The sequence below is a fragment of the Leguminivora glycinivorella genome, chromosome Z (genome assembly GCF_023078275.1).
Source record: "Leguminivora glycinivorella isolate SPB_JAAS2020 chromosome Z, LegGlyc_1.1, whole genome shotgun sequence".
In the NCBI taxonomy this organism is placed as follows: domain Eukaryota; kingdom Metazoa; phylum Arthropoda; class Insecta; order Lepidoptera; family Tortricidae; genus Leguminivora; species Leguminivora glycinivorella.
Genome location: NC_062998.1, coordinates 15,516,203 through 15,542,758, shown reverse-complemented (window position 1 = coordinate 15,542,758; position 26,556 = coordinate 15,516,203). Strand labels below are relative to the sequence as shown.

At 36.7% G+C, this 26,556-nt stretch overlaps 1 protein-coding gene across 1 annotated transcript in view; it reads right to left on the bottom strand.

The window, feature by feature from the left end:
* LOC125240605 (ATP-binding cassette sub-family C member 4-like) overlaps window positions 1–24,649 on the bottom strand; it is a 43,135-nt gene extending 18,486 nt beyond the window's left edge. Inside the window, exons 1-11 of the mRNA XM_048148565.1 lie at window positions 24,230–24,649; window positions 20,977–21,108; window positions 20,239–20,443; window positions 19,230–19,455; window positions 18,306–18,403; window positions 16,939–17,136; window positions 11,679–11,805; window positions 8,169–8,297; window positions 7,237–7,421; window positions 4,236–4,400; window positions 738–875 (exon numbers count right to left, since the gene is read on the bottom strand). Coding sequence (XP_048004522.1) covers window positions 738–875; window positions 4,236–4,400; window positions 7,237–7,421; window positions 8,169–8,297; window positions 11,679–11,805; window positions 16,939–17,136; window positions 18,306–18,403; window positions 19,230–19,455; window positions 20,239–20,443; window positions 20,977–21,108; window positions 24,230–24,444 — 1,818 coding nt within the window. The 5' untranslated portion in view covers window positions 24,445–24,649. The remainder of the gene's footprint in view (window positions 1–737; window positions 876–4,235; window positions 4,401–7,236; window positions 7,422–8,168; window positions 8,298–11,678; window positions 11,806–16,938; window positions 17,137–18,305; window positions 18,404–19,229; window positions 19,456–20,238; window positions 20,444–20,976; window positions 21,109–24,229) is intronic.
* Between the last annotated feature and the right edge of the window lie 1,907 nt (window positions 24,650–26,556).

Below are 26,556 nucleotides of genomic sequence, written 5' to 3'. Positions count from 1 at the left end.
ACGTTGTGATGTCACAATCAAATGAGTTACTTATCTTTTTGTAAAGATTATTTTAGCGGATAAGTATCCAAGAATTTCACTTTCATGTCCTGAACTTTCAGTGCGTTTTATTGAAAATGTCAGTAACTACAAATAGCGAGAGAGGAGTTTAGTGCGGGTCAGTAGTTGCCAGGTTCTTGTTTTGTTTGACGCTTCGCGGAATTTTCTTTAGTAAGTCACAATCCGACTAAAGTAAAATTCGACGAAACAAGATCTGGCAAATCGGGAACTAATTCAATACCTCCAATTACCTCCTGGTAGACAGCGCGGGCCAGATTGATGCGCTTGCGCGTACTCTGTCTGCCAGCGCAGCGTCTGATTGGTTCCTAAACAGGGGCTACTTGAAGTATGACAATGATTTTAGTGTGGGTCAGTAGTCTTACTTAACTAGACCGCGCGGGCCAGGTTGATGCGAGCCCACTGCCTACTAGCGTCTGGTCGTTGAACGGGAACTGCTTGAAGTATGACGATGACTGTCAGAAGTAGAGTTCAGTGTGGATCAGTAGTCCGCGCGGATGCAAACCTCGCGGATCAACCGCGCGGATCTTATTTTAATAACATAGTACTACAATGTTCACACTAGACCGCGCCGATGTGGTGTGAACGTTCTGATATCTATGCTATTAAAATAAGGACCGCGCAGTTGATCCGCGCGATTTGCATTCGTCGATTTCCGCTGTGTCTGAACTAGCCCGTACCTCCCGGTAGACCGCGCGGGCCAGGTTGATGCGCGCGCGCTGCCCGCCCGACAGCGACACACCCCGCTCGCCCACCAGCGTCTGGTCGCTGAACGGGAACTGCTTAAAATCCTTCTCGAGGGCGCATACTTTGCATACCTGCAATAAGCTATATTATTAATGGAGGTATTCCTCAACCTTTGAAGATTAAGTACGAGGGTCATGCTAAAAGAAGTTAGATACTCCATGGTCATTTGATTGATACTGGCCAGTTATACACCAATGTAAAGGTAGGTTATCTGCTTATAAATTTAAAAATGGAACACTTGGAAATTCTTAGGATACCTTTTTTAATTATTTTTTTCTAAATAATTTTGGCGGGAATTTTCCGCAACAATGGAGCTTGCTCGACGTGATTTTCGTGTTATGATATATTATGACTTTAAAAAAGGTTTAACACCTCAAGAGTGTTTTGAACTTTTAGTCTCGACTTTTGGAGAGTCTGCGTGTTCACGTGCAACTGTTTTCAATTGGTTTGCTGAATTTAAAAGAGGACGGGAGAGCTTTGAAGATGAGGCGAAGACCGGACGGCCGCCAACCGCAGTCACTGAAGAAAATGTAAAGACTGTGGAAAAAAATATTCGTGCGAACCGACGAATTACATATGTAGAGCTCGAGTGTGAACTGGGCATTGGATCAGCAGCATTGCAAACTATAATTCATAGTAAACTGTCTCTTCATAAGCGTTGTTCAAGATGAGTGCCGCACAAGCTCACCGATTTACAGAAAGACCGTCGCGTGGATTGGTGCAAATTTATGATAGATAAATTCGACGCAGGCGAGAACAAAAACGTATATGATATACTTACAGGTGACGAAACATGGCTATATAATTACGATCCCGAAACAAAGCGACAGTCCACAGTATGGTGTTTTGAAGATGAGCCGACGCCAACAAAATGTCGCCGAATCCGAAGCACACAAAAACAAATGGTTGCCTCATTTTTCTGCAAGACGGGACATATTGCTACAATAGTGCTAGAAGATCAAAAGACAGTTAATTCAGAATGGTATGTGACAGTTTGTGCCCCAAGAGTACTGTCAGCTTGGTGTGACAAGCGGCCGAAGTCAGGAACCCGGCACCTGCTCTGGCACCACGACAACGCTGCCCCGCACACTTCCGCTAGAACACTTGACTATTTCAGCTCAAAAAACGTGACTATTCTGCCCCACCCCCCATATTCCCCTGACCTAGCCCCCTGTGATTTTTATCTTTTTCCTAAAATTAAAGAAAAATTAAAAGGAAGGCGATTTGAGAACAAAGAAGATGCGTTGGCTGCGTATAATTACGAAATTTCTGAGGTGTCTAAAGAAGAGTGGTCATCGGTATTTTCTAAGTGGTTTAGACGGATGAAAACGTGTATACGTGTTCACGGTGAATACTTCGAAAAAATAGATAGCTGTAATAAAGAATAAAGTACTTATGTAAATTTTGAGTATCTAGTTTCTTTTGGCATGACCCTCGTAAATATGCTCATAAGCTCATCTATAAACTTTATAAGCAACTGTCGCGGTCGTAGCGTTACATTGTAGGCGATAACAGAAAGGCCATGCCAGGATAAGCTAAGTGAATATGCCCCCAGCGAGTTTTGGCTTGTATTTTTTTTTATTTATTTGTCTTTGTATTAGTATCGAGTATGGCAAATTTCAGTCCCAAAACTTTATAGTTTAGTAATAAAAAAAAAAATTAAACTTTCTTTGATTTTTTTTTGGGCAGGCGAATTTGACGTGTGTCACGTATACAGAACGTCCCAAGACTATGGGACATAAACTGAAAGTACCATAAATATCGTAGATAGGGTATTTTGCTAAAAGAAGACTTTTTATTTTATTTTTAAAACTAAGTAAAACTGCATTCCTAGATTTTTAAATAATTACACGGTGAAATCGGGGATTAAACCCGCTACACGAGAAAAAAAAACATCCTGTACCTAATCTTGTCATACCGATCGATAGGCTTCATCAAAAGGATTATTTTTCTCTAAATAACATGATGTCGGACATTAAAGGAAGACCGTGAATCTTAACTTTTTACATGGCATACCTACTCCTTGCCTTAAATTTTGTCCATACAATTTTTCAAAAAAAATTAAAAATCTTTGAATGCAGTTTTGCCAAGTTTTAAAAATAAAATAAAGTCTTCTTTTAACAATATATCCTATCTGTGATATTTTAGGTACTTTCCCTTCATGTCCCATGGTCTTGGGACACCCTGTATTGTGCATGTAGTAAGGACAATTATATGATATTAATTTTGTGTTATATTGCCATCTCATCTCATCTCTTTTTTAAAGATTTATAACGCAAGCCACCAAATAAATATAAATACTTAATTTTATCTGTGGTATAACAAGGTGTTTTTTTTTAATTGAATACGACGCACGTCAAAATCGGCTGCCCAGAAAAAAATATCGAAGAAAGTTCAAGTTTCGTATTTTTTTAAATTACTAAACTATAAAGTTTTGGGAGCTGAAATTTGGCATACTCGGTACTAATACAAAGACAAATCAATAAAAAAAATACAAGCCAAAACTCGTGGGGGGCAGATTCACTTAGCTTATCCTGGCATGGCCTTTAACACCATGACTGAACCTAGACCAAGACTACAATCGCTGTCGCTCCGTGGCATATTATACGCAATTGGCTCCGTCGGCGTCGCACTGATACGGAAGAGTGATAGAGGACACCACGGACCGTCAACGATTGTACTCTTGGCTAGAGGCCCTAACATGCTTCGTAACGTTAAAAAGACGTCGTGTCGTCAACAAGGACTAACTTAACCGACTGCAATAAATTAACCGATCTTATCACCATTGTTACAGATGTGATGTTTTCAAATATTTACAGTCTTAATTATATCGTTGATAATATAACTCGTTTCACTCTCGCGGTAGGTATACTGAATGATTACATTGGCAGGGTCTGAGCTAATAACCTTAATATAACAAGATTAAGATAATCATCACTATCATGTAGTTGTGTGTAGATAAATTCCATGTAGGTATAATTTTATTAAATATTTTATTATGTGTCTTAAAGAACTGGAACACCGGAGTAAAAGTAAAGTAATTATTGACAGTATTAAGCAAGCGCTCTTTATTAACCCTTTAAACGCTTAGTCCGAACTATAAGACAAAATCCAGCTCATTTCGTTCGCCAAAGTCTGATAAATAAGACAAATCTTCGTATAAATTCGTACTAGCGTCAGCGCCACGACCACAGTCGATGAAAAATAGTCGGGACCTATGTAGTTTGTAGAAAGATACAAACAAGTGTAAAAATATGTCTCATAGCTTATGTGTTTGGTCTTTGTCTTAATTGTATGTGTTATTACCAGAGTTCGTCAAGTATGAGCAATTTGCCATATTATAATTATGTCGTCAAATGATACATGCATTTGTTGTTATTAGCATTATTAGGTAATGTTTTTTTATCTATTATGTAGGATTATGTACTTACGGTCCTATATTTGCTTGCAATATACGGCAATCCGAACAATATGTTGTCCCGCACGGTGGCGGGGAAGAGCCACGCCTCTTGGCACGCGTAGGACAGCGAGCCGTATGTTGACACGCTGCCAGACGACGCGCTCAGCTCCTTCAGGAGTAGTTGCAGGAACGACGACTGGAACATAACAACATATTACAACCTGACTAATAATAATACAAATTAAACATTGGAAACATCGTGACGTCGTCCCGTTTTCTTACACATGTTGATTTGAAAGGGACAAGTTCTCAAGTCTCATGAATCATCCTGTATAATATAACGTACGACCATATCGACGTAGGACCACATTCGTACATCAGTGGTAAATACCTACGAGTAAACGTTTGAATTTTGATTTGACTATCTACCTAAAAAACATATTACCAAACGAAACAAATGTTAATACAAATAAATAAGTCACTTTTTTTCACCAAGGATTAGATTACTACTAAAAATGTATGTCAAAGATATCGTTATCAACCATAAAGCGGAATACATAACTAAGATAGAACTTGTCGTAACAATAAACCAAGAACGTTAATTATATAATGTTATGTTTATTACATTGCACTTGATTAGAGAGAGACTTTGACTCGTCGTTTCACGCTCGAGGCCATAACCAGAAAGGATAGTCATTAACACGGCCATCCGGATGAACACATTAATGTCCAAAAAACCTCTCGCGCCGGCCATTCCGTTAAATGACCGGGCGCTACGCCGCCGGTGAAACTAAAAATGACTAAATGAAACATGGACTAATAATCTTGAATTTTCATGTTCATATTGAAATATGTATTATTTAGAAAAACAAAACTTGATCGCGTATAATTAAGTTTTCACCACACCAACTGGTAAAGGCTTACTTTGCTATTCGAAAACAGATAGCAAAATTGCATTTTATCCACAAGAGTGCAAAGTAATTTCATACAAATTTTAACTTGATTTCTTAAGCTGGCTGGTAGAATTTACTTATAAATGATGATTTTGAATCATAAATATTGAAAAGATTGATGGATTTGATTTAGTTTGATATTTTATAGTCAGTATTTTGTTCGTGTTGGTGTGGTGAAAATTTTGTGTTTCACTCGGTGGCAAAGTTTGTTTAACCTTCGTGCCTTGAAACCCTCGCAACGCTCAAGATTCCACTTTTTGAACCTCTCGCTACGCTCGCGGTTCTTTCGCTTGCTCGGGTATCAATATTGGCACGTGCGGTTAAACAACAACTTTGCCCCCTTGTAAAACAAATAACTATTTGAGACCATGTGTGTCCAAGAAGATGTCGATGTCATGCTTGCTACACCTCTTATCCGAGACCACGGGATCACGCCGCCCGGCGTTAGTTTCAGAACGTTTTATAATTAATATACATATACGTAATTACGTACCTAAACGTAGTAAACACTTATTTACTTTAGAACATATGTTTTAAAATGCTATTTGCATAACCTAATAAAACTTATTCAAAAAGCAGGTATCTCTAATAGAGGCGGAGTCACTTAATCAATATGGAGGCTGCGGCCGGGAGTCCGCATGATAAGACCACGCGCCACCTGAGCGGCCCCGTGCCGAGAGCGAGCCAAACAAACACTCGCCTTAATTGAATACTAACTCTGCTATTCAAAATTATTATCTAAACATATCTAACAAGACCTTTCAAAAACAGCTTGATCATCGAAATGGATTAATAATTATTTTACAGAGAATGGTGGTTAGGCAACGACTTTGCAGAAACTGTTATGACGCTCAAAGACACTAGGTATTCATTTAGTATAAGATACTTAATTTAATTAAGTACCTACTCCTGTTGGTAAGTGAAAACAAAATTTTCACTTTACACTTAAATTAATACTAAATAGTTTCACACTTAAATTACTACGCTTGACTTACTATTGAAGGAAATATAATACAAAATCTCTTTATTTACTCACATATAATGTATTTATATACCGTAATTTCTCTTCAATATCATCATCATTATCTTGTCCTCTTCCCATTATTTGGGGACGGCGCAGCAGATTTTCCTCCTCCATTCCTCTTCAATATATTATGTATTCAGAAATGATAAGATTGATAAGCCAAAGACTGAAATTAACAGAGCTGTATCTGTGATGGGTGATAGCATTATACTTTGTCATTACAATGTAATTTATCATAGGTAGGTATTGAATTTATAACATCTGTGAGAAACAATGGAATATGATAATTATGATAGAAATAAATATAAACAAAGAAATTAAATGTCACTTGCAAATATTATGAAAAACCTTGATCGAACGATATGGCAGTCGGCCCATGACTCGAGATTGTTCACGATCCATAGTGTTTTTCTTTTAATTCAGGGATTAAAAAGACTGTTGTGTAACATGAACTTGAAAAACATTCCGTTTGATGCGATTTGACGTTTAGTCAATCTTTTTAATTAGGTACTTTGTAAGTTAAAAAAAAAACATTATTTTGAAACTTATGATATGGATTTAGATAGATATAGTAGAGATCAACGCTATAAAAAAATTTGCCGCCTAATTCCCCATAAGTTGATACCAGAGACGATTTTTAAATTTTTGTTTTTTTTTTTCATAGTAATTTTTCATACAAATTTTGGCGGTCGAAAAAACGCATTTTGCATAAATATATTTTACTATATTTTTAGTATGTCAAAAAGACACACACAAAGAACTAAAAAAACCAAACTTCGGTTCTGTGGGAATTATTATGACCCCCCCCCCCCCCCATACAAATTCTCATTCCACTCCTCTACTAATAAAGCAGAGATCACTTAAACTACTGTACTGCACTGCACTTGACAGCCAAGTTCAAAACTATGTATCGAATAAATCGTCTCATACATATGGTACTACGCTCTTATTACACCGGACTAAGATACTATGGGACCTATTTTTGGGTAAGATGTGTAAACCCATATTTTTAAACTTGACCGTACATAATATACATACTATTTAAATTACATTACCTTTCCGCACCCAACGGACCCGATGACGGCGCACAGCTTGCCCTTCCGAATGCGTAACGTTATGTTCTTGAGGGCCTGGAAGTTGGGATCGTCGGTCCAGCTGGCGCTGACGTCGCGCACGTCCACGGCGACGTCGTCCAGAAGGGACACGCTTCGGTTGAACTTCTTGTCGTAAGGAATGAAGCCTAAAAACAAATCATTTGAAGGGGCAACCCAAATGGGTCAATCTGTGGCAAGAGTAACAGTAAACATGAGTCACAATTTTATGACATGTTCTATTTATTCACGATGCAAGTTCAAGTGATAATCTATGACTAAAAAAGTTTCACTTTTCCGATTTACATGTGCATAGATCTTTTCATTTTCAGCTGTAGTTCAAACAAACAAGTTTGTTGCTAATCGATTTCTATGGGGTATTTGTACTTTATGTTGAAGCTCCCACTGGCGATCAGTTCACCGGCAACGGACTTCGACGCTATCTTTTTCCTTCTGACTGACCGTTGGCGTCCGGTCGATTGGTCGTTAGACTCGTTAGTGGGCCCCTTTAGTGATGGTGATGAGTGGAATCGACGACATGGATCCTCAAAACAGATCTTGGTATGTCTTACAGTTCAGACTTTCCCATACAGCCGTCGTATCATGCTTCCAATTTTATCACTTATCTGCGTGGATAAAGCATCCGTCACGTTCTGGCAAGTATGTCAGTGTGAGAGTGACGGGTGTCTTATCCACGCAGATAAGTGATAAAATTGAAAGCATGATACGCCGGCTAACCTATCTATGTAAATGGACCAACCTGTATAAAGTAGGTATTCTAATAGCATTTCTTTGAATACATTTTATGTTATTTTTTGAGAACTCCTAGAAAGTTACACTAACTAAAAAAAACCTGAAATCCAAACAAACCTACTGTAAGAATAGTGATAGTTTACCATTGGAGGGAGTAAGGAAGTCCTCGGCGGTGAATTTGTAGGACAGCGCGCTGACAGGGCGCTCGCTCTTGCGGCGCGGGAAGTGGAGCTGCGCGCCCGGCTGGCTCGCCACCAAGTCGGCCCGGTCCTCTGCAAATATATGTTGCTACTGCATTTGGCAACTGAACCGTCTTGTATCTTAACTGAACGAAACTTTGTAATAAAGCTAGCTTTTAGTGCGACGCATAACTTTTTATACGGCAATTCTAATTAAGGAACTATTATTTTCAGCATTAAAACTTAGTGCGTTTTCACATTATCCGATCCGATATCGGATGTCGGACCGATATCCCATACATTACAGGCGCCATCTTGGATTTTTTCTATTGAAATTCTTCCGACATCCGATATCGGATCGGATAATGTGAAAACGGCCTTAGGGACCAACGTTTTATGCAAAAGTCGTGTTGTTCCTTGGCATTAAAGAAGTAAGGAAGGGTGGTAGTATGCATTTAATAGTACAAGTACAGACAATGTTGAATTTTTTAAATGCCTATTCATTTATAGGGTTGCCTAGTTACATAATACTCAGATGTTATACTTCTCTTGGTATTTATATATTTTTGTTTAAGTTCCAACATCTTTAGTAGATCTGTGTAAAAATGTCCTATGGTATTTATTGTATCCAAGATATTTATTTAAGTAAACATTATTAGTCATTCTCGAACGAGACCCTTGATTAGGCCGCGAACTCGCGGCCGAAGATAGAATCGCGGAGTGAGCCGCCCCTGCATTTTAAGCGACAATCTTGAATTTTAAACTATTCATTTATCAGTTACATAGTGCGTTCTGGTTCTTTCTCGAACGAGAGAAGTGAACATTCTTATTTAACTTGGCAATAAAGCTTCTCTGCTTTGTACCAATGTCTTCGTATCTGGAAGCTTTCGAAAAGCTCAAAAAATTACTTTTTATTTATTTTGTTGTCTGGTAGCTCTAGAGTGTCACGAAGGGTAAACATCAACTTTTAGTTAAACAAGTATTACCTACTTAGTTATAGTTAAAAAGCATCGATCTGTATTCTGTTGGCTTGTATTACTTTCTACTAAATAGACAGTGCTTGTAGCAGATGTCAACCTCAAGAATTCTGCAATACGTGTCTAATTCCCCGCGGGAATTCATGCGAATCACAAATGTAACCCAATTCGATTGCGTTGCCGCTGCATGTACCCATACATGAACTACATAGTGAACTATTTTTAACCGACTTCAAAAAAAGGAGGAGGTTCTCAATTCGACTGAATGTTTTTTTTTTTTTTGTATGTATGTTACTCGATATCTCCGAGAATCGTGGACCGATTTTCAACTTTTTTTTTTTGATCGAACGGGTATAACCCCGAGATGGTCCCATTGGCACCAAGTCGGGGTCTGATGATGGGATCTTGGAGAAATCGAGGGAACTCTTCAAATGTTATAGGCACATGTAATGTTTTTAATGTATTTTTCAAAGGTACACCAGTATTTACGCCTGATGGTAATAATTTTATGTGGCTGAGCTGATGATGGAAGGTCAACTCCTCAATGGTTAGGAGTTAAAGGATAATTCTTTCACTACTGTACATATATTCGGATTGATACATATAATATCAATAGGAACCACTAAAAACCGGCCAAGAGCGTGTCGGGCCACGCTCAGTGTAGGGTTCCGTAGTTTTTCGTATTTTTCTCAAAAACTACTGAACCTATCAAGTTCAAAACAATTTTCCTAGAAAGTCTTTATAAAGTTCTACTTTTGTGATTTTTTCCATATTTTTTAAACATAATATATGGTTCAAAAGTTAGAGGGGGGGGACGCACTTTTTTTCCTTTAGGAGCGATTATTTCCGAAGATATTAATATTATCAAAAAACGATCTTAGTAAACCCTTATTTATTTTTAAATATCTATCCAACAATATATCACACGTTGGGGTTGAAATGAAAAAAAAAAACAGCCCCCACTTTACATGTAGGGGGGGTACCCTAATAAAACATTTTTTTCCATTTTTTATTTTTGCACTTTGTTGGCGTGATTGATATACATATTGGTACCAAATTTCAGCTTTCTAGTGCTTACGGTTACTGAGATTATCCGCGGACGGACGGACGGACGGACAGACAGACATGGCGAAACTATAAGGGTTCCTAGTTGGCTACGGAACCCTAAAAATCAACAAATAAATAAACTTTTTAACAAAAAATAAAACCGCCTTCAAAAATAAGCGCGTTACAAAACACGGAGAAACTAAAAAGCAAAAAATAATAAACCTTTGAATTCAGATTTCTTATCGTATTGCAATAATCTAAACATCCAAATTATAAACAAATCAATTATTTTTGGAGTCGGTACCAGACCTGTTCGTCGCCTTGCTATTGCCTGTTTGCCCCACCCAACCATACACAGGCTGGTACCGACTCCAAAAATAATTGATTTGTTTATAATTTGGATGTTTAGATTATTGCAATACGATAAGAAATCTGAATTCAAAGGTTTATTATTTTTTGCTTTTTAGTTTCTCCGTGTTTTGTAACGCGCTTATTTTTGAAGGCGGTTTTATTTTTTGTTAATTTAATCTATTTTCAATTTTAGGGTACTGAAAGACACAATTTATATTGTTAGTTATATTGCATCTATTGTGTGTAACAAAGTAAAGTTAAGATACATTACATTGAAACTAGTTAGTTAAGTTAACCTATTAAGGTAGGTACCATTTCACAGCCCGCCTGAGATCTATTATGTCAAATATTTAGGTAAATCAAATAAGTACAGCGCCCAGAGAGTTCTGAAAATTAGTTAACGCAATGCGTGCAGCTGTGCGTGCCAAAGGTGCCAACCTTATTGATTTTAAATGGCTATCGCTGACCCACATATGAGTATTATCACAAGTCAAAAAGCGTTTGCTTCAGGTTTTAAGTACCTAGGTATCTGAGAAACCCATATATCATTATCATTAAGCATAGTGTGAAAACCCTTAATCAGTAAAAATTATTTTTCAATTTAATTGTTCTTATTCGTATGGACTCACTGGAATCCTATTCTTTCCCACTAGAAACTAATTTTCTTAGGATTCGTTTTTAAATTTGGTCGACAGTGTTAGTAACTTCGTAAATAACTTATATTCAAATTAATATATTCTTATAATTATAATTCTGTCGTGTTTTGCTACTTTACAATGAATACTAACCTATTTTTATTTAATTAAATAGGAAATATTTCCTTTATTGTCATTTTATTCTTAGAATGTATAATTTTCTCAGTAGATAAATAATAAAACAGAAACGCTACCGGGAAGAATTGAATTAGAAAAGACCATGATATATACGAGTATTATAAAGCAAACTGTACGTTCTCATAATTCATAATGCACTAGTTTCTATCAGTCAAACCAAGTTTACTTGGTGTGTGGATGTCTAGATCATAGCAGAATATTCATGAACTTACTAAAGTTTTGGATTTTACTCGTTTGTATTTTGAAGATTTCGAAAGGAAACATACCAAAAGCGAGGAACTCCTCGACCCGTCGGAGCGTCACGCGCATCTCGGCCGTGAAGGACAGCACCAGCGGCAAGATCAGAGTCACTTTCACGCTCGCAGTGCTTATAAATTGCTGCAGCGGATATATCTGACAACAGCCAAAATTTAGGTTATGATTTATTCATTTACTTAAAAAATACCTATTATGTACATATTGAAACTAAGACTAAGCATACAAATTAATAGCTAAGCTAGCTTAAGTTGGCCCTTTAAATAAGCATTGTACAAAGGTAGCACGGGCGGCATTTCCTCGCTGAATTTATTTTTAACAAGCAGAAACGTCTACTAACGATTCTAAACATTTTTATATTAAAGGAAAAAATGGAAAAATTTACGCTTCCAGCGGGACTTGAACCCGCATCATTTGCAATCCGTGCAAGGCTCTTAACCAATTGAGCTACGGAAGCCACGCCGGACATCGCAAATATTTGAGATGCGGCGCCACGCCGGACATCGCAAATATTTGCGATGTCCGGCGTGGCTTCCGTAGCTCAATTGGTTAAGAGCCTTGCACGGATTGCAAATGATGCGGGTTCAAGTCCCGCCGGAAGCGTAAAAATTTTTCCATTTTTTCCTTTAATATAAAAATGTTTAGAATCGTTAGCAGACGTTTCTGCTTGTTAAAAATAAATTTAGTATGGGTTAGCACATTGTTACTGGTGAATGCTCAATATAACTTGAGACTCGAGTGCCGTTACAAGATGTAATAGTCTGTCGGTAGATGGCGCTAGACGTCACCCCAAGACGTGTGTACATAAGGAAAGGCATGGAAATATTTGCGATGTCCGGCGTGGCTTCCGTAGCTCAATTGGTTAAGAGCCTTGCACGGATTGCAAATGATGCGGGTTCAAGTCCCGCCGGAAGCGTAAATTTTTCCATTTTTTCCTTTAATATAAAAAAAAAATTCCTCGCTGTATCGCAATTCTGATATGTTGTGCGAGGAAGTCACCAGCTCTTCTGCCACCAGTTACCTACGTCAACTAAATAGACAGATGTGGTTCCCGTCTTAGCATTATACTTGATTTACCTACGCTGTGTTTAATAATTATAAGTATGTAAACTATTAACTGCATAGCAATCGTAATAACTGGATCCAGTCCACAATCCACATCGCGCAAATAAACAGTAAAAACCGGCCAAGTGCGAGTCGGACTCGCCCACCGAGGGTTCCGTACCTACAAAACTTTTACGTTACTCACATAATTTCTAAAGACTGGGCTAGGCTAGAAGTATAGGTTCTCTAATGAGCATAATTGTGTTTAGCGCCACCTCTCGACGAATTCGCGAACTAATTAGCACAGCTTGCGTGAGGTCTTTTATAATGTTAACCAAGTTGTTTCTTGCCTGTAATTTTAAATATGTCTCAGGCTCTTGATTGTTTATAATTTTTGTGTTGTTGCAATTGAATATCACGTAACGAGGCATTTTTTATGTTTTGATTGACTTCAACTTACAAAAATTGACGCCCGAAAGCTGCAAGCTGCGATTAAAGACGGACAACTCAGTGGATTTCACTGAGTTCATTTGACACGCTAAGTAGATACGTTTGCTTGATCTATGGTATATATGACATCTGTGATGTTAACCAAATTCAACATTTTTATTTTATTTTAAAGTAGGTGTTTTATGTAAAATTTCGTAGCTATAAATTTCAAAACCCTTATTCATAAACGTACACTAAAGTATCCAGCCGATAAAGTTCGTTTGTCCCTTTCTATCACACCAATACGTCGGAAAGGGACAAACGAAATTTATCGGCTTGATAACTTTAGTGTACGTTTATGAATAACGGGGTAAGTAGGTATGGTAAACATCAGAAAGGGTGAGTAAAACAATCTGAAGGGTTCTAAGTTTTACTTAAAGGTTTTTTTAATCTAATCCAAATTTGGTTATGGTAGCTGAAAAAGTATACAGAATAGTATAACGCAAGTTTCTAGCGGGAAATTACTAAATAAATATTATTTAGTAAATACATTATCTATTGTTGTATTTAGGATTTACCGAACCAACGTCGGTGTAAGTCCAAAGAGAACAATATTTATTAACATTTCGCTATTACCAATTGGCAGCTGGGATTTTTCAAGAGATTTTGGCGAACTTCGGTCTTTTACAGTAACATAATAAACTTACCCAAAAAATTAATAGTTGATAACTGATGCAACTAGCTACAGTAAAATTATTTTTTATCATGATTAACGGATTATCGATTAACTTTAACTTCCGTTAAATTTGTTGAAATGTATCGCTTTAACGATTAACGAAGTTAACTTTCATAGTAACGGATTAGCGATTATCGAAGTTAACTATTTGATTAACGGTGCCCAGCTATGAGTATAATTAATATACTTAATTGTAAAAATGTAATGTATACGGATTAATGAATTTAATATAGATAAGTAATTATTGATATATGGCAAAACGAAGGAAATTGTTTACACCTCCGCAAATAAGTATCTAATGATAATTTTTAATTTACCATGTTACTTCACGTACTAAATAAGTACCTAGTTATTTTAAAAACCCTAAAAATGTCTATTGAGTTTCTGCCACAGACCACCATGTCACAGTATAATAAAGAGTACTATCGTACAGTATGGCCACTCCCGCTCCCCGCTGAAACCGCCGCCCACCCCCTCTCGGTTACCTCACAGTTACCGCCTGTCAAAAACGCGAACAGTCAACCTGTCATATCTCACTCATACAAGGATAGTACGCGTTCACCTACACGAGATTAGAATGTGTGCTAGTAACGAGCCTCTTTCATATATTTGATCGCCAGTGTCCGAGATGTGACCATGTGGTTTCTGCATATATTGCAGAGACATTGCAGAGAGCGCACGCGGACACCGGCGCGGCGCCAGTGGACGCGTCTGTGTGCGTGAGCTAGGTATGCATACAACTACAACTGCTGTAGGCACCGCCCCCCTCAGTAGATCGATGCGATAACATCGATTTAAACTTCCCTAGCCTCGTGGCGCCCACCATACAAAATTTTTGCTAGGGAATTTTGATTCTTATTGTACTTGAGATTGAATTCAATTTCAGTTATTCGAAAAATTTTAGAAACAAAAGAAATTATATTTTATTTGTTTACATGAGAGTTAAAATTCCATTGAAACCATTATGTACTTTAGAAAGTACATTCGGCGCCACGAGGCTAGAGTAGATACACTGTCACCTACAGTCCGATCGCTTAGTTGCAAATGTGTGCGTCTAGTTGACAAACGAAAACTTCGCAATGTAGTAAAAACTACTTTCATTTTTTTACAAAAACAACGTTATTTCTTAGTAATTAAAGTTCAATTTCAAATGCAAGCAATTGGCGTGCACACTTACGCCGTGTCTTGCGTGGGCGACGGTCGCGCGACCGTCGCCGTCACGTCTCATCGCATCGTCTACTTCCATATCGATAAGGTTTGATTTCGTATGCGTCGCATCGCCGTCGCGCGACCGTCGCCCACGCAAGCCATCGGCTTATCAGTCGCGGTCGTCAGACGCGTCCCATAATTTGTTTCAAGCTTTATACACAAGTTTTCCTTTCAATAGCAATAGCTAACGTAACGCTTGGCTTGAGTAATAAAAACTGTATAGTTAAATTAATAAAATATGTATAAGTAGGATATTGAAATCTTCTTTCTTCGTTGAGCCATCACAGCTAACTTTAACTTACAAACGGTCTTAAGCACCTGCACTTCTGAAGGCGCTTAAGTCATTTATGCTAATAAAAAAAACCACAACGTTCTATGAACATTGGTCAAGTGCGAGTCGGTTTTCGACTTTTCCATACAAAGAACTCATGAGCGCCTGAACGACTATAATGGCAAAGTTAACGTTTCGCACTTTCAAGACTTTACGTATATATCTCGGAAACGATAAGAGATAGAGCAAAATGGACTTCAGATTTGGGCTTTCGGTGGCACAAATTCTATGTTTTCGTCAACAGACACCTTTTTTTGGACCGATTTGAATAAAATTTTGCTCAGTCAATTTATAAACGGTCTTAAGCGCCTCCTTTTTAGTAGGAACTTAAGTCATTTTGTACAAATGAAAAAAAAATTGAACAAGTTCTAAAAAGAAAAAGACAGAAATGAATTTCTTTATACCTGTCCAACTCGCTTACACAATTTTAAGACGTTTAGTAACTACTTGCAGCGGCAGTGAGTGAAATTCGTAATCTGAGTTTTTTTCTTAAGTCCGACTTACGCTTGACTGTAGATTTCTAATAGGTTTTCCTGTAATCTACAGGGAGAGGGCTATCTCGTGTATTTTTTTGAAAATTTTACGCTAAGTAGTTTCGGAGATAAGGGGGGGGGAATGGTAATTTTTTGCTTATTTTCTTAAATTACTTCTAAATTACCAAAACAAAAAATATAAAAAAAATATATTTTAGATGCTGATAAAATGCTCTTTCATTTGATATGTAACACAATATAGTTTTAATAACTTTGATTTTTAATTTTCAATTTTACCCCCAAAAGTGACCCCTGTGATTAAATTTCATTTAATTAAATTACATGTCCGTCTTTGGGCCACAGGTTTACATACGTGTGCCAAATTTCAAGTAAATCGGTGCAGTAGTTTCGGAGAAATCGGCTGTGACAGAGGGACAGACAGACACGCGAGTGATCCTATAAGGGTTCCGTTTTTCCTCTTTGAGGTACGGAACCCTAAAAATGTCATTAAGAATCGATCATGGTTATGATAAACAGTTATTTTATCTGCACAGCGGGGTTAAATACTAGACCCATTAACAAAAGGCGTTATATAGAGTAGAAATATTGCAAAGTCATAATGAATATCAAATAAATAAAGCAAATATCTGATAGGTAATACCTTCAATATAAAACCCTATATTAAACGTGGCGTGATAGATGATAGTACGTATTAGTATGATTCAAATATTATTCGACATACACCTTGGGAATGGGACGTGACAGTCCCATGTTTCAATTTCTGTGGAAGCAGACCCATAATAGCTTGCATATAGACATTGAAATCGGTCCGCTCCTTCCGTCGTCGGCGTCGCAAATTTAATACTATGTAGCAATGCACCGAATAAATACACACATAATAATAGTAATATGCACATAATGTTCTGCAACTGTACATTACTATTCGCCATCCTTAAATTAGGTACTTATACTTAAAAATATAATTTATTAATATAAGTATGTGCCTCGGACCCTATAGTAGGTACATAATATATGTAGTTATAACTTACAACAGATGCTGACATCGTGTTCCCTAGCAGAATGTAGACCAGGATAGCGATGAACAGCGCCGTCCTCTCCGTGAACATCATGAAGCCGAGGAAGACTGTCTTCAAAATGGTTGCGATTCTCACTTGTTTCAACTCTAGGCTTCGCTTATGACTAATTACTTTTTGGAATGGTATCTCCCAAGCGTACATTTTAATAACCTGAAATTTAATACAGTTTTTGAACACGCGTTGCAATATTTGTTTAATTTCATTTATTTATGACCTTATTCGACTACTAGGTATATCAGATATCTATTTGGCTCTTTGCAAGTTGAAGCAAACAGTGACAGTTCGGGAAGATTATTGCGATCATCGAGGATAAAAAATTTACAAAATACACATAGAACCTATTACCATTCAAACAGGGGAAATGTTATAATTCCTTGAGGTTTGATATTCCAAGGGGTCGGATAGTATGAGAAAATAAAATTCCTTGTCACCCGATATGTCGGATGATGGTCATTATGTAGGTAACCGTTAGAAAAAGTTCCCTAGGAAACTTAAGTCCTATTTACTTTGAGCCAATTGCGCTTTCACACTTAATAAACTTTCACGGATAATGCAATGCAAATTTGTATCAACAGATCACTTGTTGAGATAGTATGAATAAGAGTATACAGAAATATAATTATTTTTCTTACGATTAAACAAGCTATAGTCATTACAACACAAGATACCTAGTTTCGAGTGAAGTGGCTTTTAAGAGTATAACATTGTAAGTAAGGTCAATACGGGTAAGTGTGTCATAAGGAGAAGTGTGTCTAGCCTTCACATTTGGCCTGTTTAAACCAATGACCAGTAGTCATTGGGTTTATACGTTTACCACTAATCATGAGTAGAAAGTAGCAAAAGTATGAACTCGCTAAAACACCTGTGACAACGAGTAAAATGGTCAAATGTGAAGTCCAGTCACACTTATCCTTATGACACACCCGTATTGACCTTAGTAAATATGTTGTCCAGTACCTTTTTCATCACAAACTTGTTCATGAGGAATATCTTTCATAAATATAAGTTTAGGGTTCCTTAGTAAACTTCGTCATAATTTACAATTCGTCAATGTACTATGTAGAATTTTACTATATTCACGTTTAATCATAAGCTACAAGAAAATTACACATAAGAAATTAAGAAATAAAACCAACCTCAATATGACTAGTGTTGGAAGTACTATCAGCTGCAAAAGTAAAAATTATAAGAGAAATTATGAATGAATTCAATTCGCCATGCACTTTTGCAGCTGATAATACATACAAACGATTGGCACAAGTGTAAACATTTGGTTGGTAACGTTAACAAGGGATAAGTACCTATCCTGTATATTTTACCTGTATTCCATTAATAACTTCGCTCATTGTCTTGACCCGGTCGTCTGTTTTCTCAGCTGTGCGGAACCTAACCTTGGCTATTAGTCGACTCAGGCCACCTGAAATAATGAAATTGTATTTTAATTAGTAAAAGGTCAAATAGAAACTTGTGTATCACGAATGTATAGGTACCAGCAGCGGCTGGTCCATACAAGCCGATTCTCACCGGCTTGCCTAAAATTGATTACTAGTAAAGTAACTAATGTTAAGGTAGGTTTCTTTTTGCTCAGTGTTGCCTAGCAGAAATTTTCACCAGCCGCCACTGACAGCCACCTTTAAAACCCGTTCCTTAAAGTTAATATTCGACACAAGTAGACTTAGTATATGCAACATTCAATCGTAAATTGTCCATAGATGTGACAGAATGGTGTATCGGGCACTAACGTGTCGAACACTTGTACTTTTACCCTAATTAAGTAATATAACGACTTGTGAAAGAGAGTTGCAACAGGAGGTAAAATGACTAGTGAACTCACAATGACACGCTCTTTAAGACTATGACAAGGTTAATATTAAATAATATTATATTTCAGTAACAACTAAGACATAATAAAACACTTAAATAATAACTTTTACCAAACCAGAATCTAATTTCTCAAGCTACGGCCGGCAGAAATGAAAAGAAGAATATCAATTCCTAACAGTATTTTCTAACACATAATATATAAAAATCAGCGATTATAATTTAAGGAAAGTTAGAGTTTAAAAAAAAACTTATAGAAAAAAAATGGCCGATGGGCCGAACTAGCTAACATATAGATTAAACGTCGTCGATATGAACTCTACATTATCCCAACGTTTCATCCTAGTTAAAATTAGGAAGGTCTGGCGGCTCTGGGCTCTTGCTCTATTTAACTTTATAGGTAAATATTTTCGAGATCTTACTTTGGATGGGGATGGCTATGATCAGCAACGCGGCCAACCCAACAAATGCGGAGTACCCAGCCTGCAAGTAACCCAGGTACAAGATAGCAGCATACTGCAGCGGTATGATCCAAACATAGTGCAGGAAGAGGAGCGCCATGTCGAAACGCAACAAATCGTTCGATAAAATATTGACGATTTTGCCCACAGTCGTCCCACCGAGAGCGCCGTTATCCATGACCATGACCTGTAAGGATACATTATGAGTATTATGTTTGATATACTTAGGCAGGTGGACAGGGGATTGACCCGCAAATCATACGTGACATTTTTTAACAACAGGTAGGTAACCAACACGGGAAAAATACGAATTCGTACCTAATAGGTAGATGAACACTTTAAAGTGTGACCAGAATCAAAACAAAATAAGTAGGGTGCATTCGGGTAATTCCGAATGACAAAAATGCTCTGGTAATTCTGAAAGGGGAATCTTGATATGATGAAAATAATGGTGATTTTTGTGCGACTTTCAAAATTAGACGGCTTTCAGAATTACCCTAATGCACCTTACTTACAAGTCAATTTAAAAATTTGTGGACGAACATCGTTGGTCAATGGATTTGAGAAGTACAGCGTACAGTTAAAGATTCGCTAATACTGACATATCTATATTAATTAAATTATATTAATTATATTTTAATTAATTATATTCGGTGCCAGTAGTACTTTGAATAAAATCATAGGAACTGACTCATCGTGCTAAAAGGGTAGTTTACACACAGCACTATACATACACTTGTCAGTTAGTCAAAGATATGAATTCCATACCTATTGGTTATTGTAAAAGTATATTAGGTGACTTAACGACTTTCAGACATCGAACTATCGATTTAGGACATATAAGTACTTAACTTATATTTAAAAATTTTCAATAAATGTTTCTCGTGATTGCTAAATCCATGCAAAAACGAACTGTCATATGGAGTAAATATTAATCACCACCCACCCTGGTATACGAGTATGTACAAACCTTTCTAAACATCAACGAACTCGTCGCGATTCTAAGTTTCATTCCAAACTGATGGCAGAACAAGTTCCCGTGATGATTGCAGAAGGCTGCAATCCAGTTGCCCAGGATCACTCCAGCTGCGTAGTACGCCGCGGTTTGGACGCTCATGGTCGAGTCCACCTGCCAGTAGGTCAGCAGCTGTGCGAAGAGTAGTGGCGTTCCCGTCCTGGTTGGAGCAATAAACAAATTAAAAATACAAATAATAACCAGGATTCAGTCGTGATGCTAACGCGATACCTTCGCCATGCGAACGCAATACCGTCGCGGTCCTCTCGCAATGCAAGTGCCATTCAGTAACTTCGCCATTAAATGGTTTGTTTATAATTCGCCTCAAGCAATCAATTACGAACTTATACCTCCCTACACTTGAAACTTATCGATAATGAACGTCACCACATATCACAAACCTTTTCAGAATATATTTAACATTTTGGCAATAATGTGACGGGGACCGGGGAGAGACCTGTCACGGGGTACGATAACAGTACCTACACATTGTCTCATCTTTAATAAATTGCTATAGAATTGCGACAGTGAGAGTTATATTTTATTCCGTTACTTAGCGTAAACAATACGCAAGTTGGCGATGCGAAACTCGTCGTTTCCTTTAAACTCTGAAAGACATTGCTGGGAAGTGTATCCTTTACAATTACAAGCATAAACTAAAGTATGAGTCTCATCAAAACAAGTTGTACGAACCTTATAGCTTCTGCGGCGAACTGCATCAACCCTCCGGGCAAAAATGACCATCCGAAAGCTTTGATCAGTGCTCTTGTAAACGATGGCTTTTTGCCAGCTGCTTTTGCTCTGAATTCCTCTTCATACCACACACTGTGGACAATACATAACCATACAGAATCATCCTTGATAGCTCTTTGAATATTCATTGATTTGAACAACATAATTAAATTAATTTACATGAAACGAGAAACTTCTTGAGAAGTGACAATGATTTAACTATCAGACACGTTTATAAATATTTGAGTAAAACCAATGTATAAGGTTAACTCTAACAGGTAAACTCCTGTAACAGGATTAATAAATGATACTTATTTAATTTTTGTTAGAATTTTAGCAATTACGACCCCAGCGTAGCCATTTGCGCCCAATGGAATAAGGTACACCGGGGCAAATCTCGACTGGGGGGCAATTGTAACTAATCCATTATTACACTATGATGTTGAGTTCTACATGTATCCACTGAACACGCCTACCATATATAACCGGTGGACACTCTATTTAATAATGCAAACATGGAAAAAATGAAGTAGTTACATTTGCCACCCCTCCAGTCGAGATTTGCCCCGCTGTACCTTAGCAGACTATGTAGTTCATTTCTATCTATCTATCATAAAAGTATAATTTTAAAATAGGCGCTCATACATTATTTTGTGGAAAAATAATAATAAGTAGCGCGGGGCGGTGACGATATTCATATATAGATCTACTGGTTAAATAATAAAAAATGTTTAGGAAGGATATAAATTTGTCATCTCCAAAGTAGTAATAATTTGAACTGTAGGTATATTCCCTAAAATAACCATCATTAGTTCAGCGGAAATTTATTGCAAATATTGCCACATTCAATAACCTGTCATCACTTACCCCTTATCCATTATAACCGTTCACTAAAGTTATTTCTATCACACCAATACGTCGGAAAGGGACAAACGAACTTTATCGGCTTGATAACTGTAGAACGTTTATAAGGGGGTAGAAGTCTGAAGACTTTAATAATTAATTATCATTTTTTAAAGTTGCTGAACAAAAGTATCTTCGTTTGAGTACAATATTTTTAATTATTTCCTTGTGTTACAGGAAACACTCGGTAATAAAATAAAGATTTGTATGAATGTGCCTAATTACCTAACGAATACAAATCCATATTGATAACGGCAAAGTTACAGGACATAAGAAATATGTAATATTATTCTAACATTATACAAACATTTTCTTACTATTTAAATGCGTCATATATTCTCAGCCCAAATTATTTCAAAAATCAAACGATAACTTAACAAATTGTAAATTTTTAGCCTTTTAATTATTTACAGTTCCACTTTTATTTCATTCCTAATAGCAAACTGTAAAATAATAAAATACATTCGTAACAGGCATGGCGATACTATCCTGATAGTGATATCTAGATAATGACAATATAATCTAATGGTAAATAACATCGATATCAAAGTCACATCGCCCTCACGCCCAACATTGCTTTAATCAAACAAATTACCATTTTCCTCAAAACCATTCGACCAACGGCTTAAAATTAGAAAGAAAAGACTAGTGATAGTGGTAGTCAAAAGATTCTTGCCGGATATCTTATCTTGTTACCTAACATTTCTTAGTAGTAGAAACTTTTTAAAGATAGTTTTGAGTGTCTTTAGCGTTACTCAAAATGTGTCTGGAGTTATCAATTAAACGAACTTCTAAGGGATAAAGTTTCAGTTTGAACAGTTAGGGCCTTGAATGTATAACATAGGAGTACACCATTACATAAGTGAAGGTAAATTTTTTTTTTAATGTATGTTAATCTAATATTTTAATATTAATTAAAAAATAAAATCTGCGGACAGATTTGAGTTTGTCAAAAAGTTGATTCGCCCAGGTAAGTACTACCGTGAGTTTTGAAAATTGCTTTCGGATGCTAATGCTTTGGAAATGCGCGATGATCATTTGTTCTACTCAAAGTTGAAAGTTGTTTATCAAATTAATATATAAGTAGGTATACGAGGAATTTACAATTTCATAGTCATAGTCCGGCCGCTTAACTTGAGCTTTAGCACCATTAGTACCCCATGGGAAAAAGCACGAAACGGAATAAGTATAAGAAAAAAATTAAATAGAAACACGCCGAGGTGTGTGTATAAGTACAATGCCAGTGTAGCAATTTTCACGAAAATTTTCAAAGTATTATTTTAAAGTAGGCGCTTATACATTTTTCTTGTAGAAAAATAATAATTAGTAACGTGTGGCAGTGACGATGCTAGCCAAATTTACCTAAATATTTAAAAATAATATAACTTTTGTATTTCCAAAGTATACTTAAATACAAAGTTTCAATGCTTTTTCCATGTGTGTATTTGCCATTTTTCGGGTCAAATTTGTAGATTTGAGCTTTCAGCCGCTCTGGGCCGTAACCATATAATTAAAGCCATCCGCCTACGGCATCGCGCTTGTAACACTCTCGTTTGCAATATTTTCAATCACTAATGTTGCTTCAAGTGCATTCATAGCTTGTTATTCCTTCAAATCAAAAGGTTTCTAAGTAAATAATATTATTTATAGGTTTAATTTTATTCATAGGTTTAGTTTAGTTTTCATGTTATTGTTTTAGGTAGGTATTACTAGTTTATATGGTTTTGTGTTTAATTAAATGAGAGCTTGAAATAATATTATCACTGATACCTAATGTAACTGAACTCGTTCAACAAGTTCATGTAGATTCAGCGGGAAACCGAGACGATATATGATGATCGAGGAGACTGACAATAAAGATATCTCGAAATATAATATTGGTAGAGAATGCCTTCTGGCATTAAGTTCGCCTTTTGTACATTTTTTTACTGTGCAATAAAGTTTAAATAAATAAATAAATCTCGAAAATCAGAGGCAATTCGTAATTATTATCAATTTAAAATACTATTTCGATCGTGTTTCAATTTATCGCCACTCGTTTCTATGTATTATTTTGGGATTTAATTTTATAACACTACCGATGGGCACATTTCATAAATAAATTAATTATATTTTAAAAATACCTACTATTTTCCTTATCTTGGTGGGTTTAAAAATTTGGTGTTTCAATAGGGGGAAATTTGATTAACCGCTCTACGTGTCAATATTGGTATACCCGAGCAAGAGTTCTAAAATTGTACGCTCTCGCGTTTGATTATTCGCGCGAGGGGTTCGATTAATAGGATAACTAATAACAATGACAGCTACTTACCGCTCTAGTTTGTCTCCTACTATTTTCGAATCATAAATACTTTTCGCTGCTATTAAATCATATTCTTCTAAATCCCTGCGATTACCGTTATAAAACGCTGGAATCATCCAGAAAAACCCAAGCCTTGCAATCAATCCGGGAGGATCCTGTATTGAAGTCTTTCCGTCCATCTTTTTTTCTGCTGGGCCATCCACTTTCTTCTGTTTCTTGGTCATTTTGGACAAAACGTATCACTTCACAAATAATACTATGAGTTTAATTAATAATTAGGTAAGTAGTAGGCGTCACGATAAAGACCGAAAAAATATTCTGAAAATATTTTATTCAAATTTTACATAGTACTATTTTCTTCAGACAATAGCCGAACATTGGAGTAGGAACGCGTCTGTACGGCTTTGATGTGTATTCACGTCTGCTACAACCTTGCGTTATAATATTGTACAGATTGTCGTAAAGCACATGTAATTCATCACTATCATAATTAATGAATACACGTCAGTATCACCGGAATTATTATTTGTCAATGATACAAGGTGCTGTGATAACAGTTTTAATTTGGGTCAGTTTCGCTGCGTCGCTGAACCAAATAATACTTACATAAGTAGGTAAAGAAACCAGAAGAACTCATTATAATTTTTATAATTTTAGTGTGTGTAAAATTAAGCATTTTTATACATCATAAAACAATAGAAATATAATAACCGTAAATTTGATTAAACCTTGGTATAATACAGAGTGGGGCCTGTAACAAAGTCGAAGAATTGAACTGTAGGCTATTTTCCTTATACTGATCAACATTTGTTCAGTGACTTTTAAAAACTATGAAGTCTTTAAATTTTTAATTTTTCATACAAAATAAATATTAGCTTCAATGTATGCCATTATTGTTGTCATTGACGTTGTCTGTCACACTTTAGACTTAACAGAATTCGCAATACATTACCTCTTAGAAAAAACTTTCAAGGGTGATAAAAATCAAAATACAAGTTATTTTTAAAAGTCGCTGAACAAATGTTGATCAGTATAAGGAGAATAGCCTAGAGTTCAATTCTTCGCCTTTGTTACAGGCCCCACTCTGTATAATAAACTATTTGACACACCAAGAACGAACCGATTATTTTTTCTTAAACCGCTCTAAGCCTTTGCGGAATCAGTGCCAGATTAAGCCAGCACGGAGCCTATATCAAATCCACCCAAAAAGTGCTTAAAATCCTACCATATCTAATTATATGTATATGTACATAATAAGGTGCAGACAGTACAATCCAAGTCTTGAATTGCCTTAATATAAATAACCTTGTAATTGTCTTAATACGGATTCCATGATTTTATAGGAATTTGGCTTTTAAAATGCTACTTTAATGCCAGTGCTAATTTGCCACGATTACCACTTAGTTACGATTGTTACGAACACAATGGTAGGCCTTTATGAAAAGGGCATTTCTCCGGAGACGCGTTTTACGTGTTTGGGGAAAAACATTAGAATTAGAACTGACCAATAAATCTAAATTTTTCAGGTATGATCTTGAGCCTCTGTTCTATTTGGTACACAATTTGAGGCGAAGCCGAAAATTGTTATTAAGACGCCACGAGTTTTTTTTTGACTCAGTTAAACACCGTTGCATACAATACTTTTTCTACGACCATGCAACTTTTGAATAGTTTTCTAGAATAACTTTCTTGAAATTCGCACTGTTTCCTATAAATATTTTGACTTGTCCTCTGCAATGTTTCTGCAATCACCCTGTCGCTCGCACTCCCCCGCGCCGCCGCCCGCCCCCTGCCGGCGCCCCGCGGCCCGCTATATCCCTTAAAGGCATCCTAACAATGCTTTAAGAGCTATATCATATGCGTGGGTGCGCGGGGCGCCGGGCGGAGGCGGGCATCTTTTATGTAGGGTTTTAACGATCTATGCACGACACGGTAAATGACGAATAACAACACGAGAGTAGAAAAGGCGACGTTGCTAAGAGAATTTTTAACACACCCCACTGCGGTCCATGGACCGCAACGTTGTCAGTCGTCTCCAGGCCCTTGCAGTGCAGTGACGTGCCGTGATTCATTTACAATCCACGTGAATAATGCGTTCTTGTGTGCTTAAAAATTGTTCTAATCACTCGAAAAAATCAAATAAAAGTCAAGGTGTGACATTTCATCGGTAAATTAAACAAAATCTCGTCTATAATATTTTAAGATTGAATATTCTACAAACACGCGAGCGGGAGCGGACTGCCGCCATTTTGGTGACGCAATCATAGACTAGAAAAAGTTAACCGCGCAGATGTGCCATTTACATTGTTCCTACTAATGTGTTTCACCTCTAATAT